Genomic DNA, 17,989 nt, shown 5'->3' on the forward strand with positions numbered 1-17,989 from the left:
CCGAAGAGCCAGACAAAGGGAGGGGAGAGCTGTCATAGCTTGATCCAGGTAACTTTGTCTCAGGATATCATGTGTAATAAAAAGGATTCACACACAGACACAGACATTCACACAGACAGCCCAAAAATCTCAAAGAACTGGAAGACTTTTGGAAGGAAGAATGGACAAAGCTACCTCAAACTTATTTTGAAAGTGTAAATGATGGAAATAAAATCTAAATTTTTGTGACGTATTATATGAATGTCTAATCTGTCATTTAAAGCCTTTGAGATTTTTCCATCTTTTCTTGGCTTCTTTATGCACATTAATGCAAATTTTTACCTAGGGTGCCCAAACATTCGAGCCCCACTGTACATTCAATATGAAATGGCAATTTCCATTATGTGAAAATTTAAATATCTTTAACGTAGAATTAAGTCCTTAAACAGTTCAACAGCTGTGAGGGAGTAAATAAAACATTTAACAGACATCATTCTTGTTCATGATTTATTGGAACATGTGTTGACAAAAATAAAATCCAGTATGGCATTCTAATCAGTGTTAGGCTAAATGTGGGGGGGGGGGAGAGAGTTACATGAATAAATATCAACCTGTGGGCTTGAGTTGACAAGACTAGATCGAGAGGGTGCATCAATTATATTTTTAGAATACTCCTTCCACAGTGACGTAGTGCTTTCAAACAAATACACTTCTGTCGCATCTTAACATCAATCGCTTTGGTAACTTAACTTAAAAAGGAATACACCACCGAAAATCTCTTCTGAGTATCAAACGCTCACTCCCAGCTAACGACAGCTGCGCCGTCCTCTCCCTGGCTACATTTTCAAGCCTAGCAGCGACTACTCAATAGCAACCAGACTAGAGTTCCAGTGGATGGGTCCTTTAAGGGTTACCAGAAGAAATGAGAGTGCGCAGCCTACGGAGCCTGGGTGGTTCCTAACCCTACAGCGTTTGCATAAGCGGACAGCAAGCTGACGACCTGCTTGGTTTCCAGCGTGAGTCTGGCTTCCGTCAGCCAGTCCTCCACCACCCTCCGGGCCTCGCCTCTCAACTGGTTCATCAGCTTGGCTGCCAACTCCAGATCCCCGTGCTCTAAGCAGTAGCTAGCATACGACAGAAGCTTGAATGGGTCTAAATCCTCGCTTCTCAGCTGGGAGGGCGGGGCTTCCTGTTTGTTCTCAAACAGCAGCGCAGCTTGGACGTAGGACAGGAAATACTGGTACAAGGAGTTGTGGGTTTCGTCGACGAGGGCCACGCGGCGAGCCAGCGCCCGGAGGGAGTTGAAGCGGGCGCGGAGAGAGGCCTCGCTGTACACGCCGCGCTGCAGGGATTCTTCTGGGAGGGCCGACGCCAGAGCCATAGCAAAGTCATTGTCGTGGCAGCTGTCTCGCACGGCCTGAGCCGCCCCTTCCAGAGGCACGGTGGGGACCTCGGCGTCGGCCGTCTTCATCGTGTAGTTTAGAGCCTCCACGGAGAGCCAGAGCAGGTGAGCTTTACGGGCCTCCTCCTCTGCTACCACGTGGCCTGCAAAAGACACCAAGGGATTCAATAGAGCACGAGACATCATCCTCGAGGTGTTGGTTTTTTCAAAGGTCCTACTCTGCCCCAAGTCCACACCTTTACATGGATTACATAAATCAAAACGAGAACTAGTAGATGGGCGGAGACTTAAAACTGCCAATCAATGGTGGAATGTGACGAGGCACATTGCAGGTTGAGATCACACACACACACACACACACACACACACACACACACACACACACACACAACCCACCACACACAACACACACACACACAACACAACACACACACACACACCACCACACACACACACACACACACACACACACACACACACACACACACACACACACCCACACACACACAACACACACACAACACACACACACACACACCCACACACCACACAACACTTAATAACAGATGACACACTGGCTGCAGTTACTAGTATTAGTTCAAATGAACACAGTGTGGGTCTAACAATTTCCAATGGGGGGGGGTGTGTCTTACTGTCTATGGCCTCCTCCACCCCCTTCAGCCTTGCGTAGGCAGTATTCACATCCAGAGTGAAGTTATCCAGCTGTTCCTGGCTCAGCTGGCGGTAGCGGGTCTCCTGTTCCAGCAGCTTACTGCTCAGCACCTGAACACAACCCGCAGAAGAGAGTTGAAGGAAACAAGCCAGAGTGGACGGGTGGATGCCACAGGCACCAAGCACCTTTCTTGCCTTAATAATTTAATGAGGTAGTATGTGATCCTAGAATAACAAAGTACTGATGTCAAACACATCATGTACTCATCTGCTCTAATATTTGAACTGGTATTTGTGTGTGAAGAATACAGGGCAGTGTGGAGACCTGCTCAGCATCAGCTCGCAGCTCCTGCTCCTGGACTTTGAGGACATCTTGGACGTGGTCTTGGTGAGCGGCGGCCTGACGCCGGAGCTGAGTCCTCATCTCGGCCTCCATCACTTCCCTTAATTCAGACAGCTACAGACACACACGGCACAGACATACAAACACCTAGTTATTGATATTGTCTAGTTACATTGATAGTAGTCTATATCAACGTTTCATTTCCAGGATTGCTACAGTGCTCCCAAAGGTCCACTAAATGCCCCTTTTTTTTGGCTGGAAGTCTTTTACCTTGGACTATGGTGAACTGCTCCTCAAATCTCTGCAGGGAAATCCAGACAGCTAGCTAGACTATCTGTCCAATCAGAGTTTAGGTTGCCACTACTAAAACAAGGTCCTTCCCGAGGTGATTTTGCGAGGTGCCGGGGCAGTGAGGCTCCTAACACCGCCCATTGGTGATTGGTTTAAAGAAATAATAAAACCAGAGTACGTTTTCCCCCATCGCCGAATGCTGTGTAGACTAGCCGGACCCTCATCCGCAGCGCTGTGGAGGAAGTCTGGCAATGTAGACTACATCGATAAAAACATAGGGTCGGAGAGTGGGTTCAGCTAGTCATCTCCTTCTGCAGTCTGTGAGGGAAGCAGCTGTATAGCACCACCAAAGATCCATATTATTCTCATTTTCAGTTAACGTGTGGGTGATTCTATAGGGATTAGGGAATAAAATAGGCAAAAATAAGCCTGGTTTCAGCTTATTCCATTTTGGGTTAGCTAAAGTGGCAAACTGTAGGAAAAATAGTTTTCTTTTAAATATGTGAACTGAAATAAATTATTCATACTCATTCATTAAGGGTGTGACGAGATCTCGTTTACGAGATCTCGCGAGATTAAAACATGACGAATTTCTCGTCGAGGTGAAAAGTTGTCTCGTGAGGCGATGTGATGTCAGCGTGATGGAGCGTGAAATTACTATGAAGATCCCCCTGCCACTTTTAAATCCTTTGTGTGGCACATTTTGGTTTTTTGTGTTTGTTTGCACAGTTTTGAGAGAGCAGTACTTTGTTATTGATACACTTACTGTTTCATTTAAAATGTTATTTTTTTGTTATTTACACATTCATTTTATTTGTTTATTTTTTATGTTCGGTTTCTGGAAAGGAGTTAGATTTCCGTGTGAAATTGTACAGGGCAGAAGCCAGTTGGTAGAGTTTATACAAAACATTTTGCAGTGTTTGCACGTTCCTTTGCAAAAAAAGTTAATAACATTCATCATTAATAGTGATTTCAAAATGCACCTAAATTGTTTTGCATTTTGTGATTTTCAGTTGAATAAAAAAAACTATTTCCATTCATATATTCATCGAGGATTTCTTTAAATTTTTTTAAAAATCTCGTCTCGTCTCGTTCTCGTGAACCAATCTCGTGATGTGTCTGTCTCGTGGGTAAGCGTCTCGTCACCCCCTATCATTCATATTATATTCATCATACTTGTATTTTAAGTTTCTACAAGAACATTGTTCTGTCTGAATAATTTTGTATCACCCTCTGTTCTGAAATGCTCTGTTTTAGCACCTGTTCTCTTAAGCCCCCTTCCTAAAAAGCCCAGTCTATCTGATGGGTGCATGTTTCCAGGTCTTCTGTATCTGTCTGTCTGCACCGCCATTGCAGCCGGGAATGACTTTATGGCCTGTAGTAGCACTTCCTACCTACATATGGTATAGTGTGACATCACAACTGTACAGAAGTCTGAGGCTCATTTAAAAAGGCTGACCCCGTCTGTCCCCTGCGTACCTTTCTCTCCTGCTCCAGACGGGCTTCCTCCTTGTAGTGCTGCAGGGCGGTGGAAAACAGCTTTCTCCAGGGCCTTCTGGTCCTCCGCCTCTGCTGCTCCAGCGACGCGTCGATGTGGATCTGCTCTCGGACTCGACTGCTCAGCCAGCTCTCGGTTCAGCTGATCAATGCGACGCGTGTGCATGGGCAATCAGGGCGTTGAGGTCATACCCTGACATTTTACCGCTAAAACACAAAGACGCAAAGTTCTTATACAAATATGTCCTTCAGATGTTTCTTGATCACAGAGGAGCACAAGTGTGTCCAACCATCCATCTCCTACAGTAACAGTATAGAGATACACTGTTACAAAAATGCCACATCCACGCATCAACAAAAACATAAACACATTGCCTAATGTTATTCTGCGTTTGATTCAAACAACTCAGCTGTCAACTGAGGGTCAACGCTGTTAGATGCTGCACCAAAGACGAGCGAAGAGGAGCGGGCTGGCCAGGTCAAAGCAGAGGACATGCCCAGCCGACGGACTCCCGTAGGCCTCGACCCGTCGTGGGGCGGCTAAGCCGTTAGCTATTCTAGTTTTCAAATGCATGAGTTAAACCAAGCTCTGAATTACTTTTGTTAAGTCTAGGATTACAACCATTTCCCCCAGGGTTGTATTCCGTGACAGAGCATCATTTTGACATGAATGGCTCGCCGGGGTAGCCTGGTCCTACCAGAGGTCTGGCCAACTCTTTATTGACAAGTGTTTAACTCCTGAAGGCGGGTACTCTGTGAAGTTTAAAACTATTGGATCTGCCCAGAGCCACTCTGGATCTGCCATACCATCACTAACATTGGTCGAGATGTGCGCTTAGCATTGCTAACGTTCGCCTAGCCAACTCCTTCACCACTAATGGAGCGAGCTGGAAAATCTAACTTTCCCTGAACCCCGTGGGGGAGGGCCACGACATCATGGCTCTCAACAAAACTCAGCAAAGATTGTTCTTGTCAGGCTTAATTTGTGGATATTTTGCAGCATTGCTACAGCGGGCCGAATGGCTTTGCTTGCATCTTTCTCACCCACCATTACGGAACTACAACTCAAACTAGCGCCCAACCTCTACGTTATCATTCTCAGCACGTCCCTCGCTGATTGGACCAGTAAAAACTTTGACCAGGAAAAACCCAAGAATACACCGCAATCCAGGACAGTGGTACTTAAGGGAAATGAAATTGATCTGAATAGGAGGGCAGAGCCAGGCTACTCCTGCGGTGGGATACAGGAACTTTGAGCTTTGTGTCAATATTAAAAAAAATAGCATTAAAAAAATGTGAGATAGAGAATGACAGATGTGAAACCAGGGACGTTGCAGTTCGGAGTCGGCACACTTCGCCCCAACCAAAGCGGTTATTCACAATAACTTTTCACAGAAAAAAAAATTACATTCACACTTTGCATAATTTCGCCATGTGTCACAACACCTATTCCATTAACATGTAAACACTACCTGTCTAGTACCGTGTAAAGTACTGTTCACAGCACGCTTCACGCTGAGTTTGAATGAAGACATATTCTGGATGGTTCTTCCTGAATTGAATCGTATCTGCTTAAATTAAAATATGGACAATCCAAGTCCGGTGAGCTAACAGTCTAAGACATAACATTACACTGCAGGGTCTCCAGTTCCATTCGGACTGCAACATTTTGTCAAATATTAATTATTTCCTGGCACTCTATTATCAACTATCTAATAAAGGTGTGTGTGTGTGGTTGTTGTTTTGTGTGTGTGTGTGTGTGTGGTGTGTGTGTGTGTGTGTGTGTGTTGTGTGTGGTGTGTGTGTGTTGTGTGTGTGGTGTGTGTGTGTGTGTGTGTTTGTGTTCGTTCTTACTGAGGCTCTTCCAGTTGCCTGGATCTCTGGAGTTAGGCTGGTTACTTCCCTCTGGAACTGTTGTTTGCTTCATTAACCAGTTCACTGTACTGGGAGACAACCTTAGCTTCTACTCTGCAGACTGCACCTACAGACACGAACACACACAATGTTTAGTGGCCCAAAGAACTCACAATAAAATATTACACGATAGCTTAGAACATCAGAAAAATCAATAAATCAGTCAAATTCTTTAACTTTGGCAGCAACTGTGCTAATGTGAAGAATGTCCTTGCTGAATAAACAGCCAGATCTACTGATACTAGAATAGTAAATGTCATGTATCTTATTGGCTTGGCCGGGATTAGAACTTTGTTTTGAACTCCCTAATCCAAAGAACATTTCGGCGAGGGACAAATGGCATGGCTGTTTTCAAGGTCCGTCCTCTCACCTTAAGATAGCTGAATGAAAATTGGTTCTATAGGCACCCTCTCCCCTTTACAGACATGCCCACTATAGATAATCATATGCAGTTTGGGGTTTTCTTATGCAGTACAATTACTAATACTGGGGTACCCAAACAGTGTTGCGTTGCATAAATTGGGTCTGACTGGAAACCTGAGCTCTTGTGGATTCAATGAGCCTATTTCTATTTATTGTGATGAGGTTAGTCCACATTTTGTTTTTTAAGCCTGGATCTATTTTCTGTTTTCATGTCAAAGTGACGATGGGAAAAACCAACGAAAATAGGTTGCTTAGTCAGCAGTGAAAACAAGCACGTTTGTAAAGGTAAATACAAGATGGATATGCTATCAACTTAATTGCGCTGTCACGTGTGACTGAGCGATCAGCTAAACGACATGTCAAAATTTTTTTGTCAATGTCAGTAAGAACTAGGTCACAATGACGGTAGACTGAAAGCATTAACTTGACTGTTCAGATGACGCGTTAAAGCGTTACAATAAAATCCATCAGTGGTGATTGTGATACTGTTAAGCTTTTGTACAGGGTAATAAATGTTAATCCTGAGACTTTTCTTCATGTTAACCGTACAGACATGAGACTGGTATCGGTCTGAACATCTATCCCCCAGCAAGAAAGCAAATTAGCATATTTCCCAAAATGTAGAATTATCCATTTAAAGTCTTTTCCTAGGTTGTACATAATGTACAAAAAATGTCCTTACCTTAGTGACCACTTTGTCCAAGTCCACCACCTGTTTGAGATTCTCCTCTGCTGCTAAACCAGCGGGCGAACAGCGCTCACTTAAGCCCTTTAGACTTGTCAATCACTGACTGAGAACCGTTCAAGGCTTCACTACGGAGAGACAGACGGGAGAGACGGGGTGAGGAGGGAAAACCGCTGCAAGATCTGAAAATGAGTCAGGCTGATTTTGGAATAGAGGCTTAGCACCCTTCCCTGGGTGTATACATGCTCACATGACTGATCAATAGCAATATACTCGAGCTAGTATATACTCACTCTGTTTCAGAGTATCAAACATGTGGAAATGTAACAATTAACACACTTGTGCACAGCTGGCCTATGAGTGGGCTATTATATTATATTGGCGTTTACATGGCAAATAGAGGTATAATCACACTAGTAAAACATCATTTAAAATCTGATACCGTCATAAAGCAGTCCTTTGAACACTGTCACAGTGGTTAATACACCCAGAGATATTAGAGGAGAGCACCACATTATGTGCTGTCAACAGTAAATCTTCGATGGCCGAATATTTCATGCTATGGTTTATTGTAATAACCTAAGACCAAAAAATGGTCAGGGTTTGGCAAGCGTTTATAGTGGTGGCGTCCTGCCTCGTCTGAAATGAAGAGCCCCTCCATAACAGCAAAAGAAATTATGTTAGTTACTTTGATGAAATATAATGTCAGGTTTATCAAGCTTCTGGGAGAATAAGCAGTATGCTATTTCAGACCACGAACCATCTCTAAGACGGAGAAGTTAGTTAAATCCTACAACTATAAGACAAAAGTGTAATGATCAGGGTGTGTGTTGTTGTGTGTGTGTGTGTGTGGTGTGTGTGTGTGTGTATGAGCGATAATGTTCTTACTTGGCATTCAACAGAGCAGTTTCAGCATCAGTCACGGCGCAAGTTCTATCAGCTATGGTAGCTTCTAGCTCCTTCACTGGGGCGACTTCTCCTGCGGTGGGACCTGCATTTAACAACTGTAATCACTCTACTGCTAAACAATTATGTTAGCCTTTAGAAGTGTCCACAGCCAGGGACTACTGATCAAATGTTTTGTAGTTAGGTCTAGGGGATTAATTACACTAACGCTGTAGCACCGCTACTGACCAACTTGCTTCTTACTGATGCAATACAAGTTGGATAAAGTGCTGAGGCGGTGTCCGCATAGGTGTGCGTAGGCTACCAGATAACTCCAATCATTACAAAAACTTCAAACTTTTGAAATGAAACAAAAAAAAAGATAAACTACAGCTAACTTGAGTGTCACTGTACACGGTCCCTGTGCTGTGGAGGGGTACTGCGGGAGTACGGGGTCCCATGGTACAGCCATCCAAAACCAACATTAGAGCTGGCCCACATCTTTTCAGTGTGTGTAGCCTCTCCAGGGTTGTCCCTCGTCACAGATCCGTTTATGACTTTTATGGACAGGATCTTAAGTGCACCGGGCAGAGGAGAGTGTCCGCAGTGGGAAACCAGAATTTCTCCCTGCTCTTGCAGATAATGTGGTTCTCCTGGCTCATCAGACCGTAACCTCCAGCATGTAATTGAGCAGTTTGCAGTCTAATTTGAAGCAGGTCGTGATGAGAGTCAGCACCTCCAAGCCTGATGCATAGAGCTGTGGCGGAAAACGTAGGATTGCCCTCTGGGTGGGAGAGTGAGTTACTGCCCCGACAAAAGTTCCAAGTATCTCAGGGTTCTTGTTCGCGAGCGGGGTAAAATGGAGTGCAAGTAGGGACAAGTGATTGGTGCGGCATCTGCAGTGATGCGGGTTTTGCACCGCGGACCGTTGTGGTCAGAAGGAGCTTAGCTGGAAGGCCAAGTGTCAATCTACCAGTCGATCTATGTTTCAACCTGCACCTATTAGAGAAGCTAAGACCTCCGAAGGAAGCGTGAGTGTGTCGGGCATCTGATGCCTCCAGTTAGAGGTTTTCTGGGGACGTCCAGCTGGTAGGGATCCTGGGTAGGCCCAGAACATGCTGGAGGGATGATCTCATCTGGCCTAGAAACTGGTCTGTTGACACGGCTTTTCCGGATAAGCGGAAGAAAATAGATAGATCAAGGTTTCCCCCAGAGAAGTTGTGTCTTTGTGTTGTTGTTTTGTTTTTATTTTAGACAAGAAGCCAGTCACAGACAGAAAGCAGCATGAGAGCCCATAGTTTTCGTGATAACAATATCATGGAAACGCGCAAATTGCAAATTTAAAAAAGCTATAAGACAGATTCCATAGGACCTACATTAGTCAGAGCTAAAAGCTAACTGCAGATCTTAAAATACATTGTATTGCAGGCCTGGTGGCCTACCAGGCTTGCAATACAATGGGGAAACCCTGGAAAATTATCAAGCCCCTGCTTATGATGAACCTTTAGATCGTCATCTCTGCCATCTGATAAAGACGGAAGTGAACTGTCCCAGCCCTGATTATTATGCAAATGGAGGATTTTGAGTCCCAGCTCAGTACAGTGCCCCAACAACTGGCTCTAACACTAAAACTCACCAATTCACAGAAATCTAATTGCATCTTTCACACCTACACCCTCTGTTTGTAATCACACACACCCTTGTGGTCAGTAGAAGTGTGTTCTGTACCTCTGCTTCCATGGCCTCCTTCAGTTTGTGTGTGTGCCGTGCGATAGCCTGCAGGGCTCCTCTGAGCTCCATGGCCTGCAGTGTAGCTTTAGCCGCGCTGGCCAGTGAGTTTTCAAGACTGGCTGATACAGCGCAAGACAGTCGCACAAACAGACAGAAAACATCAGCGGTTGACAGAGAGTGTAGAGTACAATGGGAAGTAGAGACAACTAAAGAAAATAGAGCTAGACATTGCTAAAGGTATTAAACTCCACAGTTGGATTTTTTGTAACGTCACAGGCAGTTTGTCCGCATTATTGCCAATAAAGAATTGTGGTGATTGAATTGAGTGAGTGTCAATGTGAGCATGCACATGTGGGGGTGGGGCGCAATGGGTCAAAGTGCCCTTTTTTAGCTGTATTTTTGTTCATTTTTGGGGGGACTCGGCCCGTTTAAGAAGATATTTAGCATAATAGTTAGATAGTTAACAAGTCTCCTCCAGGATAAAAACAGCCAGCAGGCAAAAGTTGTGGCACTGAAGCTAACATTGAAGTAGTGAAATTTTTGCGATAACCGCACAGCTACAACTTGTTTTAATAGGCACCACTTAGAGTCACATGTGAGAGCCTTAGCATCACCGTTTCAGTCTCTAACACAAGAGATAACAGCAGCAGTTCTCTGTAGGTTAACAGGAGTGAGTGAGGGAGTGAGTGGAGTGTGTGTGTTGTGTGTGAGAGAGAGATAGGCCAGGCGACAGCATCCTTTTTTTAATATCAGTCAGAGTTTGGAGAATTAGGCTATAACATCCTGTCCATCGGTGAGTTATTATCAGCAAAATCTATTAAAGTTCTAGGCGTAACAGTGAAGTGAAAGTTATCTTTCAGTAGTGGTCACAATATTTTGGATTATGTTGCCTACTGCTACATTAATGTTTATCTTGCATCAACTGTATGCCAGAGACATGTTTCAATCTACGTTGGGCCTGTAGTAGGTTCTGTAGGATGTTTTTGTTAAATTATATTATAGTAAAGAAGTCAATACATTTCAGTGTTTTATATGGGATATATTTAATATATTGAATTGTGACTGCTCTCTTGCCAGTCAGTCCTACACTACATCAGGTTGTCACATACATCCTTTCCTTGCTGTGTCTCACATTTGCATCTGCCATGCTAACATGTAACATTGTTTGTTAATTTCCTCCTGATATTATTATATCTTATTATTATATTATATCTTTTTATGTCTATAGTTCCAGTAGCATGTGAGTAGGGCAGAGGTTTGCTCCATGGTTGGCTTCAGACGGGCCACTAATGGCGTTTTCTCCATTACTGCACATACCTCACTCGACTTTTGGGTTTTCCAAAGTCCTGGTACCTGCTAACAGGTACTTTTTTTGTACCACCGACAGGCGAGTTGAGCCAGGTACCATTAATGCAAAAACGCATATATATGTATGTTCACATCAGCAACTCTGTGAGTAGAGCAAACCACAAGTCCAACGTGCTTCATTTTTACACTCAAAACCTTTAAAGTAATTGTTCTCATCCATATACGTAGATCCTTTTCTCTAACTTACCACACCGTCACTATTCATCCCTATCCCTACCTCTACTAACGTCCCCTCTCCAGTTTCTTTTCTGAATCTGGTGCCTTGCTTTGTTTAGCTCTTTGTGTGCAGCAGCCATGTCTCCTGGTAGTGTCTCCCTCTCCTGGCGTACCAGTGAGTGAACATTACAGGTCAGTCATAGTGAGCCACTTCTTAGCAGTGTCAGCAAGCTTGACTCTGTCGCATCCATAAACTCAGGAATCCCACAGATTGTAGATCTCCCGTTCTGATTGTTCAAAAAAAATAAAAAAACTTGAACCAGATTTTAGCAATTGTGTTCTTCATACTAGACATATTTCTCCTTTTTCCTTGCTTACGTTTTGGGATACATCATAAATGTTAACAGTAACATCTGTATCTTGTCGCCTATCTGTAGCTAAACACAGTAGGGCTGTTGGACAGGAATCCTGGAAGTCAAATATATATTTGAGTAGTAAAAATAAATAACTCCTATTTGAATGCTGAAAATATTCAAATATTATTTGAATATTTAAAAGTAATAATGAAATTCATTTCTAAGGAAGATGATCAGCTCTAATACACAGCCCTAATGCTGGTGTTGGGTACCATGTGCCCTTTAACTTTGAGCACCTGCCCCTGCAGAGGTCTCTGCACGGTGCGTGTGTGTGGTGTTGTGTGTTGTGAAACTAATGCCAGGCGTCCTGTTCCTCCAGGTCTTGCTGAGCCAGTCTAGCTGTCACCTCTTTCTACTGGTCTCTCTTCAGTGGTTCTGTTGGCGCAGGGAATCTGTCAGGGTGAACTACTGCAGTCACGGGGTATCCTCGTGGCCGTGGCACTCTTTGCACTCCTCCTCTGGGGGGGGAAACACAAAGACACAATAACCTTACTTTCAATAATACCTTATAGCAATAGCAGATAAGTGATGCAGACAAACAGTTCAACCGTCTCCTTCATAGTGGTATTATTCTGTTATTTTGGTACAGTGTACCCTCGTGGAAAGCTTTGCGTTTGGTTTGGTTAGTGAGCATTTTTTGTTTATAGTAATGATATAAAACATTAAGGTTAATAAGTCTATTTTGTGAAAGTGCTTTAAATCTGACTACAAATTTAGAATCTTTTATTTTCTTGACTATACAAGTACGCTGCAAGTAACAATTGCAACAATTGTAAAAAAGCAACAATTATTATTCCTCATATTTGATCAATCTTTTTTTTCCCATTTAAATCAAAGTCAATCTGCGACTTCCTCAAAAATCTGTTGCTGTCCACAACTCAAAGGATTCAGTTTACTGTTGCAGAGGAGTGGCAAGAAACTAGAAAAAAATATCACATTTAACAGTGGAATCAGATAATGTTTCATAAAAAAAATAAAGACTAAATCGATTATCCCCAATCAAAGTAGTTGGCGATTAATTTATAGCTGACAACGAATCAATTCATCTTTCTATTAATATATGTAATTCACAACACATCAACATTATGTTTGGCCGGAGCCCTCCATCCAGATTCATTTGGGGCCCTTCATAGGATAAACTGAATTATGGCACTTCTGATCATACATTGATTTAAATGTCAAAAAATACTGAATTCTGCTTAACTCTAACATGAAGTGGTGGGGACGGTTGCATGCTGGATGGTTACCTTTGGCTGCGTTCCCTCTGTGTCACAGGAGCCAGGACTGACTGGACCTCACCCATGGCTGGAGAGGATTTGTGAGTAGCCTATGCTAAGCCTCTGGGTTGGACACAGATGACAGAAAGGCACAGAAAGTTGTGTGTGTGTGGGTTGTAGTGTGTGTGTGTGTGTGTGTGTGTGTGTGTGTGTGTGACCCACAAGTGGACACCTTTCGTTGCACTTTAAAAAAAAAAAAAAAAAATAAAAAAAAATACAATGCTGGATTCTATGCACCAGCTGTACAAAGTGGAAAGAAATGTCTGAGTTTAGAGTAACTTATTTGGCTTTAGAATTAGGGCTGGGTACCGAATTCAATACTTGTAGGCACCGACCAAATTGCCTCCTTAGTATACAAAAAAATGCCTCGTCATTCAATACCCCAATTTCAATACCAAAGGAGTAATCTGATCAGAGTCAGTGAGCCAATCAGTCATGCGCATGCTTTACCAAGATCTAATAGTCAGTGATTGCTGAGTTCTCTTTAAACAGAGGACTCAAAAAATGTCTATCGTAAATAAAACACGGCCAAAGAATACTAATAAAAACATACCTCTTTGTGGATAGAACAATGTTATGCCCACACATGATAGATAGTAAAAGTCACAGAGAAATAAGGGATTTATTCAGTGAATCACCTGGTTTCTCGCAAAACTATAATGATACAAATATGATTAAAATGTTAAAATAAACCAGTATTTATCACAGAGCTAGATGTAGCTTGCATTCCACCTAGGTCTAGAAACAGTGAATGACATTTTGCTAAATGGCAAACAGCAATTTTAATCCATTAACTTCCTGTCTTTGTCTTATTAATTAAAAGGACTAAAAGGGCAACATGCACCACTGTTGAAAGCTGTGATTTGGATGGTATCCTATCAAAAATTACTTTAGGGATAACTACTGACGACAGTGATTTGTTAGTCTGCATTCCAGACCTAACTTACACGCTGTGTCAGCGATGGAGTATGGCCCAGCTACATCCTCTCTCATCTGGGAGAGGGAGAGAAAAAACGCTCTGGCCAATCACACCTGTCCAAGATGTTGAGCCGCTCGCGTAGAGGAAATAGCGACGGGGTGTCAGGCTGTAGGTAGCAATGTACATCCGCTGAGCAGACTACTGATTTTTCAAACCATCTGGTGAAAACTTGAAGACCCATTCTCTGACGTGTGAAATGTTCTGCCCAGCCTGCATGTTTTATAATGATATTATAGTCTGTACCGGACTCTCCCGGTATTTATTAAATATAATATCTGTTTTTTAATTGGGGTTTAATTTTCTCAAACATAGATACATATGTTTATCAAATTGTCAGACATAACAGGTAAATGCATAGATTTCTGTCAAATAAGTTAACGGATCATTCTTTCCTGACGCGGACCGATCATACTTACTTCCATGCATAGTCCCCTCGCCAATACCTTCCCCCCCATCTTCCTATTCTTAGTTGTATTCCTTAGTTGTACTAGTTGTCCTGTCCTCATTTGTTCTTTCGTAGTTGTAATATTCTCAGTTTGTCACTCTAAAGGTAGTGAAAGGCCGAGGAGCCAGCTAAAGAACAACAGAAGAAAGCTTACCCTGAGAGATCTCTGTGGGTGCTTAAAACAACAGAGTGTACAGAAAACACTTATACTTCAGTAACATTTAAGTTTGCTTTTCTTTTAAAATGATACGATAGAAAAGACCTGAACCTATGTCAGCCATGCTCGTGGAAGAGAAGATTTACATCCACGATTAAAACATTTTGCAAATATCAAGTCTCGAGTCACTGTCTATCTTTATATTGATGCAAAACTAGGTATGCAAATTTGGACAACTATCATCAACAGCATGCAAAGTTACCGGTTAAAAGCATGCTGTACCAAAAAAAGGGTGCGACCAAATCATGTGCCAACTAGTGGAAAAGTAGTCTGGACCCTGCAATCACACACATATTAGGGCTGGGTACAGAATTCAAATACTTTTTGCACCTACCGAATGCTTCTAAAGTATCAAGTATTAAAAACATGTCCGTCATTCAATACCATTCACGTCTCTAACGGATAAATCTCATCAGCGTCAGTGAGCCAATCAGCACGCAGCTAATTCTACCTAGATCTAATGTCTGTGCTTGGCTGTCAACGTTACACATCATAGAGATACGGGCAAAAAACTCTACGTTACACCGAGACGGGCTGAAAGATAACAAAAAAAGATAATGCCCTAATGTTGTAATATTGTAAATTTCTTTTTTTTTTGTGTAAAATTGGTAGCCTGACGTTGTCAGATCTTTCCAGATTATGAGTCTGATACTGCTCCATTGGGCTGTGATACGGGGCGTGTCCAAACCGAACCAGGAAAGGACGCCTCTGCGCTCAATTGGAACGACCTACAACCAATCAGACAACGGAGACCATCGGGCAGCTGATAAATTAAAGAACCGTAGGAAGGACGGCAAAACTTTCCGATTGAAAATGCCTCGATTCGGTTCTCTGTTCCTCTTTTAAAATGAATTGCTATCAATGTCTTCTACAACAGACGCAATGAATGGAATCTACATCTCAGTTTCCCAGCGGCAGCCGTCTAGCGCTCTTTGGTGACGTGGTTGATTACTGTTGATCATCTGTCCATCACTGTATAAAGCCCCCTGACAATTGATTGCTCCAACCGCTCTGTTCAAGCATAGTCCAGACCAAACTTCCCGACCTCAAATGTTGTGGGGCGGGGCTAAGTTCGGCTGGCATACAGTTATAAAAGGCACTGAACAAAGTACCGTTCAGGACCCGGTATCAAAAGTCCACAGTATTGGCATCAGAATTGAATATTTAGAACATACGCAGCCTAGCAATCAACAGTGGCTCACTACAGCCAGGTGGCAGACTGAAAGGAGGGACCAATCCATAATTTTGAGTCCTAACCCAAACAGAGACTTACCTCTATGGCTCGTGTGTAGGGTATGGGACTCTCGTGCCGCTCCTTTGCCTTTTCTCAGACTTTGCTTTGGATGCCTTCCCGTTTGTCCATCATAGAGGGAGGCTGGGCCATCTCCCCTAAACAGCAGGAACAGCGTCACTTTACTGAGAGCCCTGAGAGTCTCGAAATTTTTTGTTTAGAGCCACACGTCACAATCAGTTCTGTACAAGCCAATCTATTACCGATGGGCCCGTATTAAAACTACTAAGCTAATGGTACAACAGTGCAGATGTAGTATTCACTGAGATCTTCACTTTTCCACATTTAGTTTTGTTACATATACACACATAATTTGATTTTATTGGCTGTACTGTGGAGCCCAGCTGTCAAGGAGAGCAGCGCTGCACTCTAGCAGGCTGGTAGACACAACACAGTGAGTACAGTAAGAAAACACAGTAGAGTACAGGAAGAAACACAGTACAGTACTGTATTCTCAAAACAGTCCTAATCTAATAAGAACCACTTCCAGCTAGGCCTTAGACATCCCCCAACAGTGGGCGTACCAACATCCTGACCTGTTTCTTGCGGGGAGGCTGTCGTCTTGAGAGGCGGGTCTAAAGCCAGACCCAGCCAGCCAGTCTCGTATGGACTTGTTCTCCACGGCTGCTCGGAACTTGTGGTCCATTGGCGTACAGTACTGTACCTCCGATCCCTCCGCCTACATGTAACAAGCCAGCCGTCAACCACCTTTAGCGCACCACACCCTGGGGGGTAAGAGGACAGCAAAGGAAGACATGAATCTGTTGTCAACATAATAATAATATAATACATTTATTTATAATGCCTTTACATTTCACAAGAAAAGCTCAAAGGCTACGTTTGGAACTAGGGAGTAAAAACAGTTTCCAGATTACGATAAACAATTTACAAGCAATAATAAAAACACCATAGACTAAAATATAAACGTGGATGTTTAAAAGGCCTTTGAAATAATAGTGTCTTTAGGCCCTTCTTAAAATCTACCACTTGTGGGCCCTCAGGGACTCTGGGGGCGTCCAGACCGTAGGGACCCTGCCTGGAAGCCGCCTGTACCTCCCATTGTGGAGTTTAGCCTAGTTTGAGCAGGCGATTGCGGTGACAAGTTTGCTAATCATCTAGAGCCATATTAACGAGCAAGCCTGTCTGTGTGGTGAGTGTGACTGTGCCGATATGTGTGTGTGTGGGTGTTTTGTACCTGGATTCTCCAGCTGTGTAGTGCCGGCAGTGTTGTCAGATGTGGTAGAGGACTTCTCACCGCAGTTCTGCTAGAGAGCGGGCGGGAGAGGAGAGAGGTGCTATTAACAGAAGCTCAATGCAGCGCTTTTCTTGATCTTCACAGCCTAAAACAAGCCGGAGGGGTCCAATGTTAACTAAATTCATTCAACAACATGTATAAAAAGATGAACATTAACAAGAAATATTAACAAATTAACGAGTACTGCATCTAATTCAGAAGGACTTGGGTTGCTCAGCCGCTTGAAATCCTTAAAAAAGGCTATAGTTGACAGATTTCTCATGTAGAATTGCTGTAAACAACTATAACATGAACTCAGCAGCGGCTAATATGTTCTCAGGTGGACAGCCTAGCACCACTAGTTTTCATTTCTTATTATTTGGAAGCCCATCAAGGATGAGATTTCCCCTCTCCAGCTTTTCCTTGCATCTCGCTCACCTTTCAACTGGAACTGGCAGGCAGATAAGGGTAGTTATGTTCCTTTTACCATATTTGTTGTTTGTGTATTACATGTTCGGTGCCGGTTTCGTTTTTTGGGGGTTTTGTTAAACATAAGAAAGGTCCTATTTTTATACATTTCCAAACCCGGTTTCAGCAAAAACAGTTAACAGTGTTAATACAGCCCACTCCACAAAACATCCATCAAACCCTTGAAATACCACCCCTAAGGATATTAACGAACCCATACCTAACTGTGTTTGACCTTCTTTGCCTTCAGAGCTGCCTTATTTCTACTGGCAATTGATTCAACAAGGTGCTGAAGCTTCTTCGAAAGTTGGCCATA

The 17,989-nt window shown here is 43.1% G+C and overlaps 1 protein-coding gene across 3 annotated transcripts in view; it reads right to left on the reverse strand.

The window, feature by feature from the left end:
- Positions 1–472: 472 nt before the first annotated feature.
- immt (inner membrane protein, mitochondrial (mitofilin)) overlaps positions 473–17,989 on the reverse strand; it is a gene marked incomplete at its 5' end in the record, with an annotated part of 35,563 nt that continues 18,046 nt past the window's right edge. For all 3 annotated transcript variants that reach the window (XM_032499915.1, XM_032499914.1, XM_032499913.1), the window contains 3 exon segments: positions 473–1,524; positions 2,035–2,164; positions 2,379–2,510. In XM_032499915.1, coding sequence (XP_032355806.1) covers positions 917–1,524; positions 2,035–2,164; positions 2,379–2,510 — 870 coding nt within the window. In that variant the 3' untranslated portion in view covers positions 473–916.

This window comes from Etheostoma spectabile, chromosome 20, assembly GCF_008692095.1.
Source record: "Etheostoma spectabile isolate EspeVRDwgs_2016 chromosome 20, UIUC_Espe_1.0, whole genome shotgun sequence".
NCBI classification, from domain to species: Eukaryota; Metazoa; Chordata; class Actinopteri; order Perciformes; family Percidae; genus Etheostoma; species Etheostoma spectabile.